This window comes from Coregonus lavaretus, assembly GCF_964263955.1.
Source record: "Coregonus lavaretus genome assembly, contig: HAP1_SCAFFOLD_2193, whole genome shotgun sequence".
Taxonomy (NCBI): Eukaryota; Metazoa; Chordata; class Actinopteri; order Salmoniformes; family Salmonidae; genus Coregonus; species Coregonus lavaretus.
Window position 1 is genome coordinate 25,167 of NW_028160118.1, and position 17,415 is coordinate 42,581.

The 17,415-nt window shown below is 44.0% G+C and overlaps 1 protein-coding gene across 1 annotated transcript in view; it reads left to right on the forward strand.

Moving 5' to 3' along the window:
* Positions 1-17,415, forward strand: part of LOC311122128 (receptor-type tyrosine-protein phosphatase zeta-like) — a gene marked incomplete at its 5' end in the record, with an annotated part of 42,467 nt that overhangs the window by 14,482 nt on the left and 10,570 nt on the right. The window contains 6 exons of the mRNA XM_084196534.1: positions 5,948-6,098; positions 8,236-8,465; positions 10,195-10,321; positions 12,579-12,619; positions 12,793-14,842; positions 16,348-16,486. Coding sequence (XP_084052660.1) covers positions 5,948-6,098; positions 8,236-8,465; positions 10,195-10,321; positions 12,579-12,619; positions 12,793-14,842; positions 16,348-16,486 — 2,738 coding nt within the window. The remainder of the gene's footprint in view (positions 1-5,947; positions 6,099-8,235; positions 8,466-10,194; positions 10,322-12,578; positions 12,620-12,792; positions 14,843-16,347; positions 16,487-17,415) is intronic.

A 17,415-nucleotide genomic window follows, 5' to 3' on the forward strand; every position in this document is an offset into this window, starting at 1 on the left:
TTCAGACCCCTTCACTTTTTCCACATTTTGTTACGTTACAGCCTTATTCTAAAATGGATTACATTATTTTTTCCCCTCATCAATCTACACACAATACCTCATGATGACAAAGCAAAAATAGGTTTTTAGAAATTTTTGCAAATGTATTAAAAATAACAAACAAAAATAGCTTATTTACATAAGTATTCAGACCCTTTACTCAGTACTTTGTTGAAGCACCTTTGACAGCGTTAAATAATGCTTTTAGCAAAAAATGTTTATTTTCAATTTAGGTTCAGAACTTTTGTGAAACATCACAGCACAGTTGAAAGATATATGGCAAATACAAATCCAATATGGATGGTGTTAAGAGATAGATGGGAGGGGTTGAATGGAGCTGAAGGTTGGGACTAATAACAACTAATAACAACAAGATAACTCATGTAAAACATACTGTGTCAGTACAACATATATACAGTGGGGAGAACAAGTATTTGATACACTGCCGATTTTGCAGGTTTTCCTACTTACAAAGCATGTAGATGTCTGTCATTTTTATCATAGGTACACTTCAACTGTGAGAGACGGAATCTAAAACAAAAATCCAGAAAATCACATTGTATGATTTTTAAGTAATTAATGTGCATTTTATTTAACAAAATTGTGAGTGAGCCCACTCCCTTGGCTGAGAAGCAACCCCACACATGAATGGTCTCAGGATGTTTTACTGTTGGCATGACACAGGACTGATGGTAGCGCTCACCTTGTCTTCTCCAGAAAAGCTTTTTTCCGGATGCCCCAAACAATCGGAAAGGGGATTCATCAGAGAAAATGACTTTACCCCAGTCCTCAGCAGTCCAATCTCTGTACCTTTCGCAGAATATCAGTTTGTCCCTGATGTTTTTCCTGGAGAGAAGTGACTTCCACGCTGCCCTTCTTGACACCAGGCCATCCTCCAAAAGTCTTCGCCTCACCGTGCGTGCAGATGCACTCACACCTGCCTTCTGCCATTCCTGAGCAAGCTCTGCACTGGTGGTGCCCCGATCCCGCAGCTGAATCAACCTTAGGAGACGTCCTGGCGCTTGCTGGACATTCTTGGGCGCCCTGAAGCCTTCTTCACAACAATTTAACCTCTCTCCTTGAAGTTCTTGATGATCCGATAAATGGTTGATTTAGGTGAAATCTTACTAGCAGCAATATCCTTGCCTGTGAAGTCCTTTTTGTGCAAAGCAATGATGACGGCACGTGTTTCCTTGCAGGTAACCATGGTTAACAGAGGAAGAACAATGAGTTCAAGCACCACCCTCCTTTTAAAGCTTCCAGTCTGTTATTCTAACTCAATCAGCATGACAGAGTGATCTCCAGCTCCAGCTGGTCCTTTTGTAGCAGGGCTGAAATGCAGTGGAAATGTTTTTTTGGGATTAAGTTCATTTTCATGGCAAAGAGGGACTTTGAAATTAATTGCTATTCATCTGATTACTCTTCATAACATTCTGGAGTATATGCAAATTGCCATCATAAAAACTGAAAAAATATATATATTTGTGTCATTCTCAAAACTTTTGACCATGACTGTAGTCACTATTATTCTACAATGTATAAAATAGTAAAAATAAAGAAAAACCTGGAATGAGCAGGTGTGTCCAAACTTTTGATTGGTACTGTAAGTCGGAAGTTTACATACACTTAGGTTGGAATCATTAAAACTCGTTTTTCAACCACTCCACACATTTCTTGTTAACAAACTATAGTTTTGGCAAGTCGGTTAGGACATCTAATTTGTGCATGACACAAGTAATTTTTCCAAGAATTGTTTACAGACAGATTATTTCACTTATAATTCACTGTAACACAATTCCAGTGGGTCAGAAGTTTACATACAGTAAGTTGACTGTGCCTTTAAACATGGCTTTAAAAGCTTTTGATAGGCTAATTGACATCATTTGAGTGAATTGGAGGTGTACCTGTGGATGTATTTCAAGGCCTACCTTCAAACTCAGTACCTCTTTGCTTGACATCATGGGAAAATCAAAAGAAATCAGCCAAGACCTCAGAAAAAAGTTGTAGACCTCCACAAGTCTGGTTCATCCTTGGGAGCAATTTCCAAATGCCTGAAGGTACCACGTTCATCTGTACAAATAATAGTACGCAAGTATAAACACCATGGGACCACGCAGCCATCATAGTGCTCAGGAAGGAGACGCGTTCTGTCTCCTAGAGATGAACGTACTTCGGTGCGAAAAGTGCAAATCAATCCCAGAACAACAGCAAAGAACCTTGTGAAGATGCTGGAGAAACAAGTACAAAAGTATCTATATCCACAGTAAAATGAGTCCTATATCCACATAACCTGAAAGGCTGCTCAGCAAGGAAGAAGCCACTGCTCCAAAACCACCATATAAAAGCCAAACTTCGGTTTGCAACTGCACATGCGGACAAAGATCGTACTTTTTGGAGAAATGTCCTCTGGTCTGATGAAACAAAACTGTTTGGCCACATCTCAAGACATCAGTTAGGAAGTTAAAGCTTGGTCGCAAATGGGTCTTCCAAATGGACAATGGCCCATTCCTCCTGACAGAGCTGGTGTAACTGAGTCAGGTTTTCATAGGCCTCCTTGCTCACACACGCTTTTTCAGTTCTGCCCACACATTTTCTATAGGATTGAGGTCAGGGCTTTGTGATGGCCACTCCAATACCTTGACTTTGTTGTCCTTAAGCCATTTTGCCACAACTTTGGAAGTATGCTTGGGGTCATTGTCCATTTGGAAGACTCATTTGCGACCAAGCTTTAACTTCCTGACGAATGTCTTGAGATGTTGCTTCAATATATCCACATAATTTTCCTTCCTCATGATGCCATCTATTTTGTGAAGTGCACCAGTCCCTCCTGCAGCAAAGCACCCCCACAGCATGATGCTGCCACCCCTGTGCTTCACGGTTGGTGTGGTGTTCTTTGGCTTGCAAGCAGCCCCCTTTTTCCTCCAAACATAACGATGGTCATTATGGCCAAACAGTTCTATTTTTGTTTCATCAGACCAGAGGACATTTCTCCAAAAAGTGTGATCTTTGTCCCCATGTGCAGTTGCAAACCGTAGTCTGGCTTTTTTATGGCGGTTTTGGAGCAGTGGCTTCTTCCTTGCTAAGCGGCCTTTCAGGTTATGTCGATATAGGACTTGTTTTACTGTGGATATAGATACTTTTGTACCTGTTTCCTCCAATATCTTCACAAGGTCCTTTGCTGTTGTTCTGGGAATGATTTGCACTTTTCGCACCAAAGTACGTTCATCTCTAGCGGACAGAACGTGTCTCCTTCCTAAGCGGTATGACGGCTGCGTGGTCCTATGGTGTTCATACTTGCTTTCGATTGTTTGTACAGATGAACGTGGTACCTTCAGGCGTTTGGAAATTGCTCCGAAGGATGAACCAGACTTGTGGAGGTCTACAATTTTTTTTCTGATGTCTTGGCTGATTTCTTTTGATTTTCCCATGATGTCAAGCAAAGAGGCACTGAGTTTGAAAGTAGGCCTTGAAATACATCCACAGGTACACCTCCAATTGACTCAAATGATGTCAATTAGCCTATCAGAAGCTTCTAAAGCCATGACATCCTTTTCTGGAATTTTCCAAGCTGTTTAAAGGCACAGTCAACTTAGTGTAAGTAAACTTCTGACCCACTGGAATTGTGATACAGTGAATTATAAGTGAAATAATCTGTCTGTAAACAATTGTTGGAAAAATTACTTGTGTCATGCACAAAGTAGATGTCCTAACCGACTTGCCAAAACTATAGTTTGTTAAGAAGAAATGTGTGGAGTGGTTGAAATACGAGTAAGTGTATGTAAACTTCCGACTTCAACTGTATATGTGTGTATGTATGTGTATGTAGGTATGTACAGTACCAGTCAAAGGTTTGCCAGATGAAAGCCACTCGCTTGGAGTTTGCCAAAAGGCACCTAAAAGACTCTCAGACCATGAGAAACAAGATTATCTGGCCTGATTATACCAAGATTGAACTCTTTGGCCTGAATGTCAAGCGTCACGTCTGGAGGAAACCAAGCACCATCCATACGGTGAAGCATGGTATTGGCAGCATTATGCTGTGGGGATGTTTTTCAGCTGCAGGGATTGGGAGACTAGTCAGGATCGAGGGAAAGATGAACGGAGCAAAGTAAAGAGAGATCCATGATGAAAACCTGCTCCAGAGCGCTCAGGACCTCAGACTGGGGCAAAGGTTCACCTTTCAACAGAACAACGACCCAAAGCACACAGCGCAGACAACGCAGAAGTGGCTTCGGAACAATTCTCTGAATGTCCTTGAGTGGCCCAGCCAGAGCCCGGACTTTAACCCGATCGAACATCTCTGGAGAGACCTGAAAATAGCTGTGCAGCGACGCTCCCATCCAACCTGACAGAGCTTGAGAGGATCTGCAGACAAGAATGGGAGAAACTCCCCAAATGCAGGTGTGCTAAGCTTGTAGCATCCTACCCAAGAAGACCCAAGGCTGTATTCGCTTCAACAAAGTACTGAGTAAAGGGTCTGAATACTTATGTAAATGTGATATTTACATTTTTTATTTTTAATACATTTGCAAACATTTCTAAAAACGTGTTTTTCCTTTGTCATTATGGGGTATTGTGTGTAGATTGATTAAGGGGAAAAAATTATTTAATCCATTTTAGAATAAGGCTGTAACGCAACAAAATGTGAAAAAAGTTAAGGGGTCTGAATACTTTCAGAATGCACTGTATATGACATGCATCCATGCGTGTGTCTAGCATGTGTTTATTTATTTTTCCTTTTCCTTTTTTTACCAGTCAATTAAGATCAAATTTGTATATACAATGTTCTTATTTACAACAAATTGTTACTGATGGCCTGTGTGAGGACTGAATACTGTATGACCCGTAGTTTTGAAGGTCTATGTGAAAATTGATGATAATAGTAATTTGCTAGTATGTGGGTCGTGCCTCCAATTCAGTGCCTTTTGAGAAGTGTAACTTGGTAAAAAAATTATAATAATTTTGATTTCACCTAATTTTAACATTCTGTCATAAAGAGCACATATTCAATTTAATAAAAAACAAGTTTTCCAATCGCAAGAGGTTAAATAAATAAAAAAAGACTATAGTAAGTGCGTACTAAGTGCCAAATAAAGTAACAGGGTTGACCATAAGAGGGTTGACGATTTAAACTTATATCAGCCATAAATCCCCTTCTGACAGGGGGAATATAATCTTGTTGTGTGCAACAGGGAGTGGCAATTGAACGCGAGCTTCACCAAAAAATTACATTGTTAAAACCTTTCTAGCCTATCTATCTATGGGTAGGTAACAGGGTTGACCTGTTATTTTCGACCCTCTCATTTTTCCACCACAAAACACCAGAAAATGGCCAAAAAGAGTAGAACCAGCTCACCTGCTTTTACACTATGATTTTACTATTAGATGTTCAATATATATTTTGAAATAAATATTTAAAAAGGAATAGTTTCACCATATTTAAAGGAGAGTTCAATTCACGTACAGGGTCGACCTTAAACTGAGGGACACACGTAAAGGAATCACTAATCACATAAAATAAATAACAATCTTCAGAAATGACTTTGTCAAAGCAACAAAATAACTAGGGCTTTACAATGATGGCTAAAACCTGGATAAATGTTGGGGTTAAGTGGGATAAAATCTTCCTAGAAGTCACAGAGGCATTGTACTGTATGAATGTGTTGGTTGTATTGTATTGTAGCTGGTGATGTTCTGTGAGGTGATGACCATATAGCAGGCTATATAACATTAAGACATGTTATAGCTATGTAATAATATGTTTATGAATGTGTTGGTTGCATGTGTTGTCGCTGGAGATGTTCTGTGAGGTGATGACCACGTAGCAGACTTCCTCTGTGACATTATTTTGAGGTTATGCTATGAGGGGTCATAAGAGGTTATAACTGTTCATTGCATTGTGTTGTAGCTGGAGATGTTCTGTGAGGTGATGACCATGCAGCAGGCGGGCTACGTGATGCTGATGGACTACCTGCAGAACAACTACAGGGAGCAGCAGCAGCAGTTCATGGGCCAGGCCTTCTCCTCCTACACCGGCACAGAGGAGGTCCTCACTCCCAGTATGTACCTGTCTGTCCTGTCTGTCTGCCTGCCTGTCTGTCTGTCTGTCTGTCTGTCTGTCTGTCTGTCTGTCTGTCTGTCTGTCTGTCTGTCTGTCTGTCTGTCTGTCTGTCTTGTCTGTCTTGTCTGTCTTGTCTGTCTTGTCTGTCTTGTCTGTCTTGTCTGTCTTGTCTGTCTGTCTGTCTGTCTGGTCTGTCTTGTCTGTCTTGTCTGTCTTGTCTGTCTCCAATAAACCATCCAACCATCTGTCGTATTCACTCCTGGTTCTTGGCACTAACACCTGATTCAACTAATCATGGTCTTGATGATTAGGTGATGAATAGATTCAGGTTTGTTAATGCTGGGCTGGAAAAAAGTCGGCTGTCAAGTAACTCACAGAGAAATAGAGGATTAATATGTATTAAGCCTACATTGTCATTGCAGCAGAGCATAGCATATTTAATTCTGAGCAGAACGTAGCATCATACCAATAACAAACATCCCAAATATATTTGTGACACTTTTGGTGGCCTATTAAAATGTCATAGGTGGATTTTGATACATACGAGGCAAGTACTGGTAACCCAACTGAGAACCTGCACCTTGTTATGGGCAAATGTAATCTGTGACACACATGCACGCACACACACACACACACACACACACATACACACACACACACACACACACACACACACACACACACACACACACACACACACACACACACACACACACACACACATATATACAGACACATACACTGTACACTGTGGCTGTCTCACAGAGCTAATTTAATGGATCATACTGGTTCCTGACCCTTCTAAAGCCGTGATGGCAGTTTGATGTGTGTTTTCGACTGGTTAGACATCAGCATTAATCAGGACTTTAACTAGCATGTGGCATGCTGGCAGGCATTCAATATAAGACAGCATGTGTGTCAGCATCTGTGTGTGTGTGCCTCTCTTAATTATACCCAGACTCTCCTTATATCCTTGAAAGGGGAATTTAATTGCTTAGGCACCAGGCTAATACACTAGGGACAGCACTCCCTCTCTCGCATCTCTCTCTATCTCTCTCCCTACTTTACGTGTCATGCCAGCATTGATATTAGTCTCTCAGTTTGAAGTTCTCTCCCCTCTTTTTTTAGACCTGGTGGTCGCTAGGTGTTGCTAGGTTACCTGCTCAGAGTCTGTGGCTGGCCCCTCACTTTCATAGAGCACTTTCCAAACGTCTTTGGAAAATGGATACAGCGCATTGAATATTATATATTATGTACATGAATAGGTGTGAGATGCACGTCACAACAAAATAAAATAAAGACTGAAAAAGACTGCTGTTTCTTTGCTCCTCTCTGCCCTCTTGTGCTCAAAATGAGTTAGTACAAATGTGAGTCTCTCTTTCTTAAGTCCCTCAGCATCATTAAAAACATAAAAAACACCCCAAATGATTTCCATGGTCTACTCTTGTGACGCCCTTATGACCCTTCTGGGCAAAGATGATAAGTGACTAAGTAAACTGAAGTGCAGGCTTTAGCGTAGATCGTGTAGGAAATGTGTCAACAGTTCAGTTATTGTCCCTGGCCATTGTCTCAGGTCTCATTTTAATTGATTTAAATCTCTTTCTCCCCCCTCTAATCTGTGTTAATCCCAGGGTCTCAGTGTGTCTGTGAGCTGCATTAGTGCCGGAGCACTAATCTTTGATGGTGACCTTTGACACAGGCATGAGGCACAGATTTATCCCTCTTAACGGAAGAAACACCCAGTTGTGATGACCATTATTCCCCCATGCAAAATTGAGAACAAATATTCTGGTTTTGGTGCCAGGAATGAAGTTTGACATTTATTCTACACATTTCTTTGTACCACTGCAAGTGATTATTTTACGTTGAATTCTTAAGAATCTAAAATAATTTGGATTTATTTCTCTCTCTCTCTCTCTCTCTCTCTCTCTCTCTCTCTCTCTCTCTCTCTCTCTCTCTCTCTCTCTCTCTCTCTCTCTCTCTCTCTCTCTCTCTCTCTCTCTCTCTTCTCTCTCTCTCTCTTTCTCTCTCTCTCTCTCTCTCTCTCTCTCTCTCTCTCTCTCTCTCTCTCTCTCTCTCTCTCTCTCTCTCTCTCTCTCTCTCTCTCTCTCTCTCTCTCTCTCTCTCTCTGTCAGTCTGCAGTTCAGAGCCGGAGAACGTGCAGGCAGACCCCCATAACCTGACCAGCCTGCTGGTGATGTGGGAGCGGCCACGGGCGGTGTACGACGCCGGGATAGAGAAGTACTCAGTTACCTACAAGCTGGCCCAGGGAGAGGACCCTCCAGCCTTCGAGTACCTGACCGACGGAGACCAGGATGTGGACCCTCCAGCCTTCGAGTACCTGACCGACGGAGACCAGGATGTGGTGAGGGACATTTACAGTTGAAGTCGGAGGTTTACATACACTTAGGTTGGAGTCATTAAAACTTGTTTTTCAACCACTCCACAAATTTCTTGTTAACAAACTATAGTTTTAGCAAGTCGGTTACGACATCTACTTTGTGCATGACACAAGTAATTTTTCAAACAATTGTTTACAGACAGATTATTTCACTTATAATTCACTGTATCACAATTCCAGTGGGTCAGAGGTTTACATACACTATGTTGACTGTGCCTTTTAAACAGCTTGGAAAATTCCAGAAAATGATGTCATGGCTTTAGAAGCTTCTGATAGGCTAATTGACATAATTTGAGTCAATTGGAGGTGTACCTGTGGATGTATTTCAAGGCCTACTTTCAAACTCAGTGCCTCTTTGCTTGACATCATGGGAAAATCAAAAGAAATCAGCCAAGACCTCCACAAGTCTGGTTCATCCTTCGGAGCAATTTCCAAACGCCTGAACGTACCATGTTCATCTGTACAAACAATAGTAAGCAAGTATAAACACCATGGGACCACGCAGCCGTCATACCGCTCAGGAAGGAGACGCGTTCTGTCTCCTAGAGATGAACATACTTTGGTGCAAAAAGTGCAAATCAATCCCAGAACAACAGCAAAGGACCTTGTGAAGATGCTGGAGGAAACAGCTACAAAAGTATCTATATCCACAGTAAAACGAGTCCTATATCGACATAACCTGAAAGGCCGCTCAGCAAGGAAGAAGCCACTGCTCCAAAACCGGGACAAAGATCGTACTTTTTGGAGAGATGTCCTCTGGTCTGATTAAACAAAAATATAACTGTTTGGCCATAATGACCATCGTTATGTTTGGAGGAAAAAGGGGGTGGGTCGCAGGCCGAAGAACACCATCCCAACCATGAAGCACGGAGGTGGCAGCATCATGCTGTGGGGGTGCTTTGCTGCAGGAGGGACTGGTACACTTCACAAAATAGATGGCATCATGAGGAAGGAAAATTATGTGGATATATTGAACCATCTCAAGACATCAGTCAGGAAGTTAAAGCTTGGTCGCAAATGGGTCTTCCAAATGGACAATGACCCCAAGCATACTTCCAAAGTTGTGGCAAAATGGCTTAAGGACACCAAAGTCAAGGTATTGGAGTGGCCATCACAAAGCCCTGACCTCAATCCTATAGAAGATTTGTGGGCAGAACTGAAAAAGTGTGTGCGAGCAAGGAGACCTACAAACCTGACTCAGTTACATCAGCTCTGTCAGGAGGAATGGGCCAAGATTTATGAAATAAATCATTCTCTCTACTATTATTCTGACATTTCACATTCTTAAAATGAAGTGGTGATCCTAACTGACCTAAAACAGGGAATCTATACTAGGATTAAATCTCAGGAATTGTGAAAAACTGAGTTTAAATGTATTTGGCTAAGGTGTATGTAAACTTCCGACTTCAACTGTATGTAGCGGGGGTGGTTCACGGAACTAATGCTTGTGAGCTGGAGCTCAGCAAACTAACACACGCTGATAACCAAACCCTGTCAATCACATTTTGGAAGGTTTGTGTAAATGAACAAATTAAGGAATGAATGACTGAAGAAACAAACAAAGAAACTAAAGAACCATAGAATGATTGAATGCAAGAACAGATGCTATAAAGGTATAACCCTCCACATCTCCATCTCCATCACCACCACCACCCTAAATCCCATGTACTCCCCTCTCCCTGTCTTTCCCCAGGGGGCCATATTGCAGGACCTGATGGCCAACACCAGCTACGTGGTTCAGGTCATGGCGGTCTGCACCAACGGTCTGTACGGCCGCGTGAGCGAGCAGCTGACCGTCGACATGCCGATCGACGACCCCGGTAAGAGCGACCGCGACCGTCAATACGTCTACACAGACCGTACATAGGGGGTATACTCTGCCGTAGCGTTCTGATGATATAGAGAGTAGAGACCAAACATAGATGGTTGATCATTTGCAAACCAGTTCCCTTTACTGTATCGCTTTAATGGTAGGTCTTAACAGCAAAGTCACACTTACCACTAGTGTAGTCTAGTCAGTCAGTTTGCAGATAAGATGCCCTGAAGGCTTCTCAGATAGAGAATTAACAGATTGGGAATTCTGAAGAAGTTAAGATATAGTTCTGTCGTGGTTTCTGATTGGTGTCCACGTATGTCCACAAATGACCACACATTTCACACCCACCGAACTGTCACTGGTTTCCAGAGACACTTCTGTTTCCCCAGCCGTCTTGGCCATGCTCCCTGTATGATGTTGTTTGTGATTTGAAGCACCCCCCCCCCACCCCTCAGTCTCACTGTGTCTTCTCTCTCTGTCCAGTTCTGTTCCTTTAAACATGCACACAGTTCCTCTATGTGCCACAGTAAATGTACTGCGTGTAGTGTACTCTGTCTCTGGTCAAATCTTCTGTCCGCCTTTCTTTGTACCTTTTTCAAATGTGCTTTGATTTCTAAGACGAAGAATGACCCCCTCAATCTGTTTGGTTAAGGTCAAAGATGATTCCATGTGTCCCTTCTATGTCACACAAAATACAAAAAATTGCACTTTTGTTTTGAAATGGCATCTTTTCCTCCTGTCACAGTAAGAGGATGTTTGCTTATGTGCAGCATTTGTATGAAATGATGGGTACTCTGTATCTGCTGAATTGTACGTTTATAATAAACACATCTTGTCTTGCTAAAAATCCTCTGTATCATATTTCGATGTGCATGAATTGTGTACACTCATCCAAATGACTTGATACAATTGTGTGACCGAATGCGCTGTGACAATTGTGGTGACAAAACATCACATTTGTGAATCGCGTTTGTGAATTCATTCATTCATCCCTTCCCTCTCCACTTAACTTTTTAAAAACCCACCTCATGCTTTACAAACCCACTCTGATCTGGCCTGAGGCCTCCATGATGTGTAACTTAGTCCCATCCAGGTAAGAGGATGTGTGCGTGGGCCTGTGTGTGCATGTGCATGGGTGTGTTAACACTCAGTTTGTGCTGACCCGGAAGTACTACCTGTGGATAACTTCTCCCTCCTGTCATTCTCTCTCTCTCTCTCTCTGTCATTCTCTCTCTCTCTCTGTCATTCTCTCTCTCTCTCTCTCTCTCTCTCTCTCTCTCTCTCTCTCTCTCTCTCTCTCTCTCTCTCTCTCTCTCTCTCTCTCTCTCTCTCTCTCTCTCTCTCTCTCTCTCTCTCTCTCTCTCTCTCTCTCTCTCTCTCTCTCTCTCTCTCTCTCTCTCCCTCACCTCACCTGGTGAGACAGCAACATATTCACAAAGATTTCTAATATAGGTTCATACTATCTAATTTTTTGCCGCTTCATATACTGTGGACCCATTGAAAGATGTGGATATCAAGCTTCCGAAGATTTTTCTCAAGCTTTTATCCTGGACCTGAAGACCAATCTGTGAATTAAAATACAGTGTTGCACCCAATTCATCAAAAACCTACCATCAAAAACAGAATGGTTTTCACATATACTCAACCTGTTTGTGTGTGTGAGTGTCTCCTTATGGTTATTCTTTCAGTTACATTTTAATTTACGTTTAAAGTAAAGTGTCTGTCTGTAAGAACGTCGTTGGGTTTGTCAATGGGACCAGTATCTCAGATTATAATGTCATTGTTACTAATTGTCAAAGTTGTAACTAAGGGCTCTCTTCAATCCGCATCGTGGAACCTTTACAGCATGATTGACATTTAAAGGCAATGTTCCTGCTTTAGCGGAGACTGCATTCACGGTAAACGCTGCATATGTCGGCTCAATCGGAAATTACCTTTCAATTTATAACGCAGAATCTGTAATGCTTCAGTTTTACAGATTGATTAGAGCCCTAAATTGAAGCCAGAAGAAAAACAATCACACAAAACAATGTCTAGGCTGTTATCTTCGTAACTTGTCAGACTGTTGACCATAATATGTTGAGAGATATCAAGTATCAGTCTTAGTTAGGTATTTGTATGAACATACGTACAGTAACCCAGTGAGCACAAGACATTGAAAAAACATATTTTCTACCTCCCAAAAACATATTTTGCTCATAGGGAAGGTACTTTATTGTTTCCAAAATGTTTCTAACGCTCTCATCTGTGATTATTTTCAGAGGACACCCCTGATCCAGATTCTACTGGATTTGAAGAGGAAGTAAGTATAATATAACATACATTTTGCTTATTTCATAATGCAATGTGGTGATACTGTCTGTAGCGCACTGCAATAAAAACATTCATTTAAACGTAGGACATAGGACAAGGAGTAGTGTCTCATTACAAGGCATCAGTATATGTAGTGTGTGACTGTGTGTATTTCCCCACCAGGAGGACTATGGACCCCCGGTTGAACCGGTTGAAGACCAGGACAATGACATGGACTGGACCACCCCAAGCTCTACGAGGACCAGGCCCAAAACAACCACTGGCCCACCAAGCCTCCCCTTGCCTGGTATCAGAACAACCACTCCTTCTGTCCAGAGGAGAACCATCACTCCAGGGTCTCCTTTCAAGACCACTCAGCCCAAGCGATCCCATACATCCACGGAGCCGAGGGTAAGGGACCGCACCACGACCAGCGCTCCAGCAGAGGGGGCTGTCTTACCAGGCAGCAGAGGGAGGGGGAGTACCCAGAAGTATACCACTACAGCGACCATGCCGCTGTCTCGCACTGATGACATCACCACTTCCTCAAGCAGAAAGGAGAAGGGCAGAGGGATGGGGCGCCCCGTGACCGTCCCAAGCGGCAAAGGCAGCAGTGTTTCCATGGCCACCCCTCTTCCGGAAAGCTGGACCGTGGCCACTTCTTCCCCCTCCCTCTTTCAGGGGGTACCACCACAGCCTACAAGTCCCAGCATGCCCTTGTTTTCGTCCACTGCCTCCTCCTTCGGCAGCGTTCTCTCGCAGACCACGCAGCCGGTGTTCAACGGTGAGATCCTCCCCTCCACCCTTCCTGTGTGTGACACGACGACCCCTGGTTACCCCGGCTCCACCCCTAGCAACGCCCCCACAGCCTGCCTGCATGTCCCTCCTTCGTCTAGACCTGTGTCGTCTGTGACCCCTCCTGCTCGGGACTCCCCGCATGCTGCTACCGCACTGTTGTCTAGTGGTGACTCATTCCTCGCTCCCTCCTCACGCTCCTCCCCCACCCTGTCTCTCCTCCCTCACCCCTCACACCCCCTGTCTGGTTGGGAGACAGTAGTCTCTCGTGGTGTTAGTGATGATGGCGATGATGATAGTGGTGATGGCGATGTGTTGTCTGGTTCTTCGTCCATGGCCTCGGGTGACCCCCCACTATTTAGTGACACTCCCCCCCTTCAAACTCTACCTGACACGCCCGCCGAGCGAGACCTGTCTGAGCTAGCCTCTAGACCGCTCCCTGCAGCCTCTCTTTCCCTGCAGCCTTCTCTTCTCCTCTCTAGTGACTTCTCTCTGTCCAGGGCCACCCCGGGCCTCACTGACTCTGTGTCTGGCGGGCTGGGGGACTCTAGTTATGCTACGGGCGGTGTAGTAGAGTCTTCTCTGTCGGGGGTCGTTGATGGTGGCGCTGGGTTCACGGTAGCTAGCAATGGTGTGGAGTCATTGTGTACCTGCTCGCTGGATGGCTCCTCGTCCTCTTCCTGGTTGCATGCCTCTGCTCACCTCCCCCTGCCCACGTCTGACTGGGGGGCGGCTAGCCTAGCACTCTACTCCTCCGGTAGCGACTTAGACCATCTCATCCATTCATCTCTGGCGGGCTCCACCAACCCGTCTGGAGGTCAGCCTTTCTTCTCTTCCTCCTCCTCTCCTCCTGTTCCTCCTCATCCTCCTCTCTCTGGTTCCCATAGTGACCTGCACGTTTCTGTTACAGCCACGCCGTCCCGCTCCAAGGACCGCTGGGTCTCGGCAATCCGAACCTCCGCCCCCTCCTCCTCTTCCTCCTCCACGGCCTCCCCCGTCACCCCCACCCTCACCCCTGATCTGCAGACGGTAGACAGTAGTGCGTCTGGCTCGACCCTGTTGGGAGAAGCCCAGGACGAGCTAGATGAGGAATGGGACAGGGTTCAGAGTTCAGCCTCGGGGGAGGGCACGCTCCCTTACATCCCCACCGTCCCCCCCCCATTCACCTCTGAGGTCGCCGCCTCTACGGATGCCGACAATGAAGAACGCTCCTCTGCGTTTTACTTTGAGAGTGAGAGCGGCAGTGCCGTCGCCACGGAGATGGCAGGGAGCACAGCAACAGTATTCACGGTAACTGCGGCGGTGGCCTGGCCGCTAGGTGGGGAGGAGCAGAGTGGCTCGGGACCGGACGAGAGCCCATACGACAACGAGATGTCCTCAGACTTCAGTATCCCCGAGCGCACAGAGAGAGACTCTGAGGAGGAGGAGCCAGTCGCAGGTAAAGAACCATCCACAAGGGGGCAACATCTCCCCGTACATCAAGGCAAAGCACAGTGCTGCACCTGTTGGATTGGGGGAAAACTACAGCTTCCATGATGCCAATGGAACAGGAAATACTCTGGAATTTAGGAGGCACATCACCTAACACACCACCTGTCTACGATAACTAAAATCCCATAATAAGAAAGTGTGTGTGCGAGTGTGCGTGTTTGTGCCTGTGTGTGTGTTCACCATCATGGCCTTTCTGCTTTGTAGAAGACATCACTTTTTTATACATTCTGATTTGTAGACCTAACCATTTAGATCCAGGCAGCTATACTGTGTCAAGTTCATGTCAAAGTTCACAATCAAGTCCATGTTCATCATCATTTCAGTGTTCTTTGTTACATGTTTTCTGTTATATTTATTTACATGCACATGCCTTTGTCTCCACTGTTTATTTGCTCTAACATCATGTGAACACCATTGGTTAGAGCACTTCATCTCCAGTAGAGGGCAGCAGATCTCTTGCAAATCACAACTCGCACCGAAATAGATTGTTTGCCTTAGCAGAGCACGAGTGGTCTAATTCCCCATTAAACAGTCTATGTAGTTCACAAAACACTTAAGACAGTCTCAGGGCCCCTGTTTAGAATCTTTTCAGATTTTTGACCTTGAAGATCCTCTATAATATCCCATATCTTTATCAATATTCAGACCCCAGACAAAACAGCTCATCAATAGAAACGACTATCTGCATTCAAGCCTTTGCATTAGAAGCGGGTAGAAAACAGTTTTGCCAATAGGTTTTTATGGTCTCCACTCATTCACACTTCTTATACCTTTGCTGCATTGAGAATCCCATAGATGTAAGCCATTGTGTGCTTTAAGCTTCGAGCCATACTCATGAACTAACCTTTTAGTGCATGTTAACTTTGTGAAAGCATTTGTATTCACTTTCATCCATTGTCGCCATTGTATAAGGTTTAGAGAGGTCGCCAGAGGTTTAGATTTGTTAGCTGAATGGGTATAAAGATGTTAAAGCACAGGTCTACTGTAGCGTTTCAAATTGAAGTCAACAAGTCTACGTAGTTCAAGCAGGAGCTCTGAATTATTCTATGTATTAGAACATAAAGGTACGTTGGACTATTCTTTAAAGGTGCAGTTTTTTTTATCAACATAGCTATCCTTTCACTGGTTTGAAAATGATAATACATGTAGTTCAAATGCTAGAGTAGTTTGATGCTAACTCAAGTTTCACTTGCCAAGTGCTGTCTCACCTCTATGTGAAATGACATATGTTTATATTGCAATACTTGCTCAACCTTTGCAATGTTTGTTCTTGGGTATTGAGTGTCGATGAGTGCGTGTGTTGATTTACTACTGAAGTGTTCGTGAGTCAATATGTAGTAGTTGATTGAGTGAATGATTTGTTGTGGGAGTTGTGTCGTGTGTCTCAATAGTCAACATTAGCTCACTCCTCATCCATTGACCCCTCCTTATCTATTCTCAACCCACTTACAGAGGCCAGTAACAGCAGCCATGAGTCCAGGGTGGGTCTGGCCAGGGATAGGGAGAGGAGGGCCGTGGTCCCTCTGGCGGTGGTCTCCACCCTCACCTTCATAGGACTCATCATCCTGGTGGGCATCCTCATCTACTGGAGGTAAGACCAGGTGGAGCAGGTGGAGGAGAAGGAGGATGATTATTATTAGATCCATAATGATTATTATTAGATCCATAATCCATTATTATTAGATCCATAATGATTATTATTAGAGCCATAATCCATTATTATTAGATCCTTAATGATTATTATTAGAGCCATAATCCATTATTATTAGATCCATAATGATTGTTATTAGATCCATTATTATTATTATTATTATTAGAGCTAATGATGATGATGAGTATTATGATGATGTTTACTGCATCTCAGTGCTTGAGGCGTCACTACAGACCCCCTGGTTTGATTCCAGGCTGTATCACAACCGGCCGTGATTGGGAGTCCCTTAGGGCGGCGCACAATTGGCCCAGCGTCGTCTGGGTTTAGCCGGTGTAGGCCGTCATTGTAAATAAGAATTTGTTCTTAACTGACTTGCCTAGTTAAATAAAGGTTAAATTAAAAAATTAAAAATGTTGAGAAATCCTCTCCCATCGATTCCCCACTGACCCCCCTGACCCCAAGCATCATCTGTATAATCGGACAGCTAAGCGACATGAACAACAGCTTCCTTTCTGCATTGATAGGCTCCACACACACTGGCACCAGTAAGCCTCCTCCCTATGGGACAGCTGTGGGGAATTGCCCCAGGGCTGATACCTGTCATATTGTTATTCATCTGTCGCCGAGGAGTGGGTCTGGTTGGTCCCCAGACATCAGGGGGCACGGGTGGAGTGAAGCGGGTGGTGGCAAAGGGGGAGGGGGTTGACCTTAAGAACCTCATATTTGTCTGTCTCACTGGGAGGCCTCATCTTCTGTGGCACGGGCCCAATCTCATTCTCACTCTCACACACTTCCCCATGACACATCCAATATCTTCACTAGGGCTTCGATTTGATGTCTGACTTTTCACATGAGCTTTGCTGTGTTTG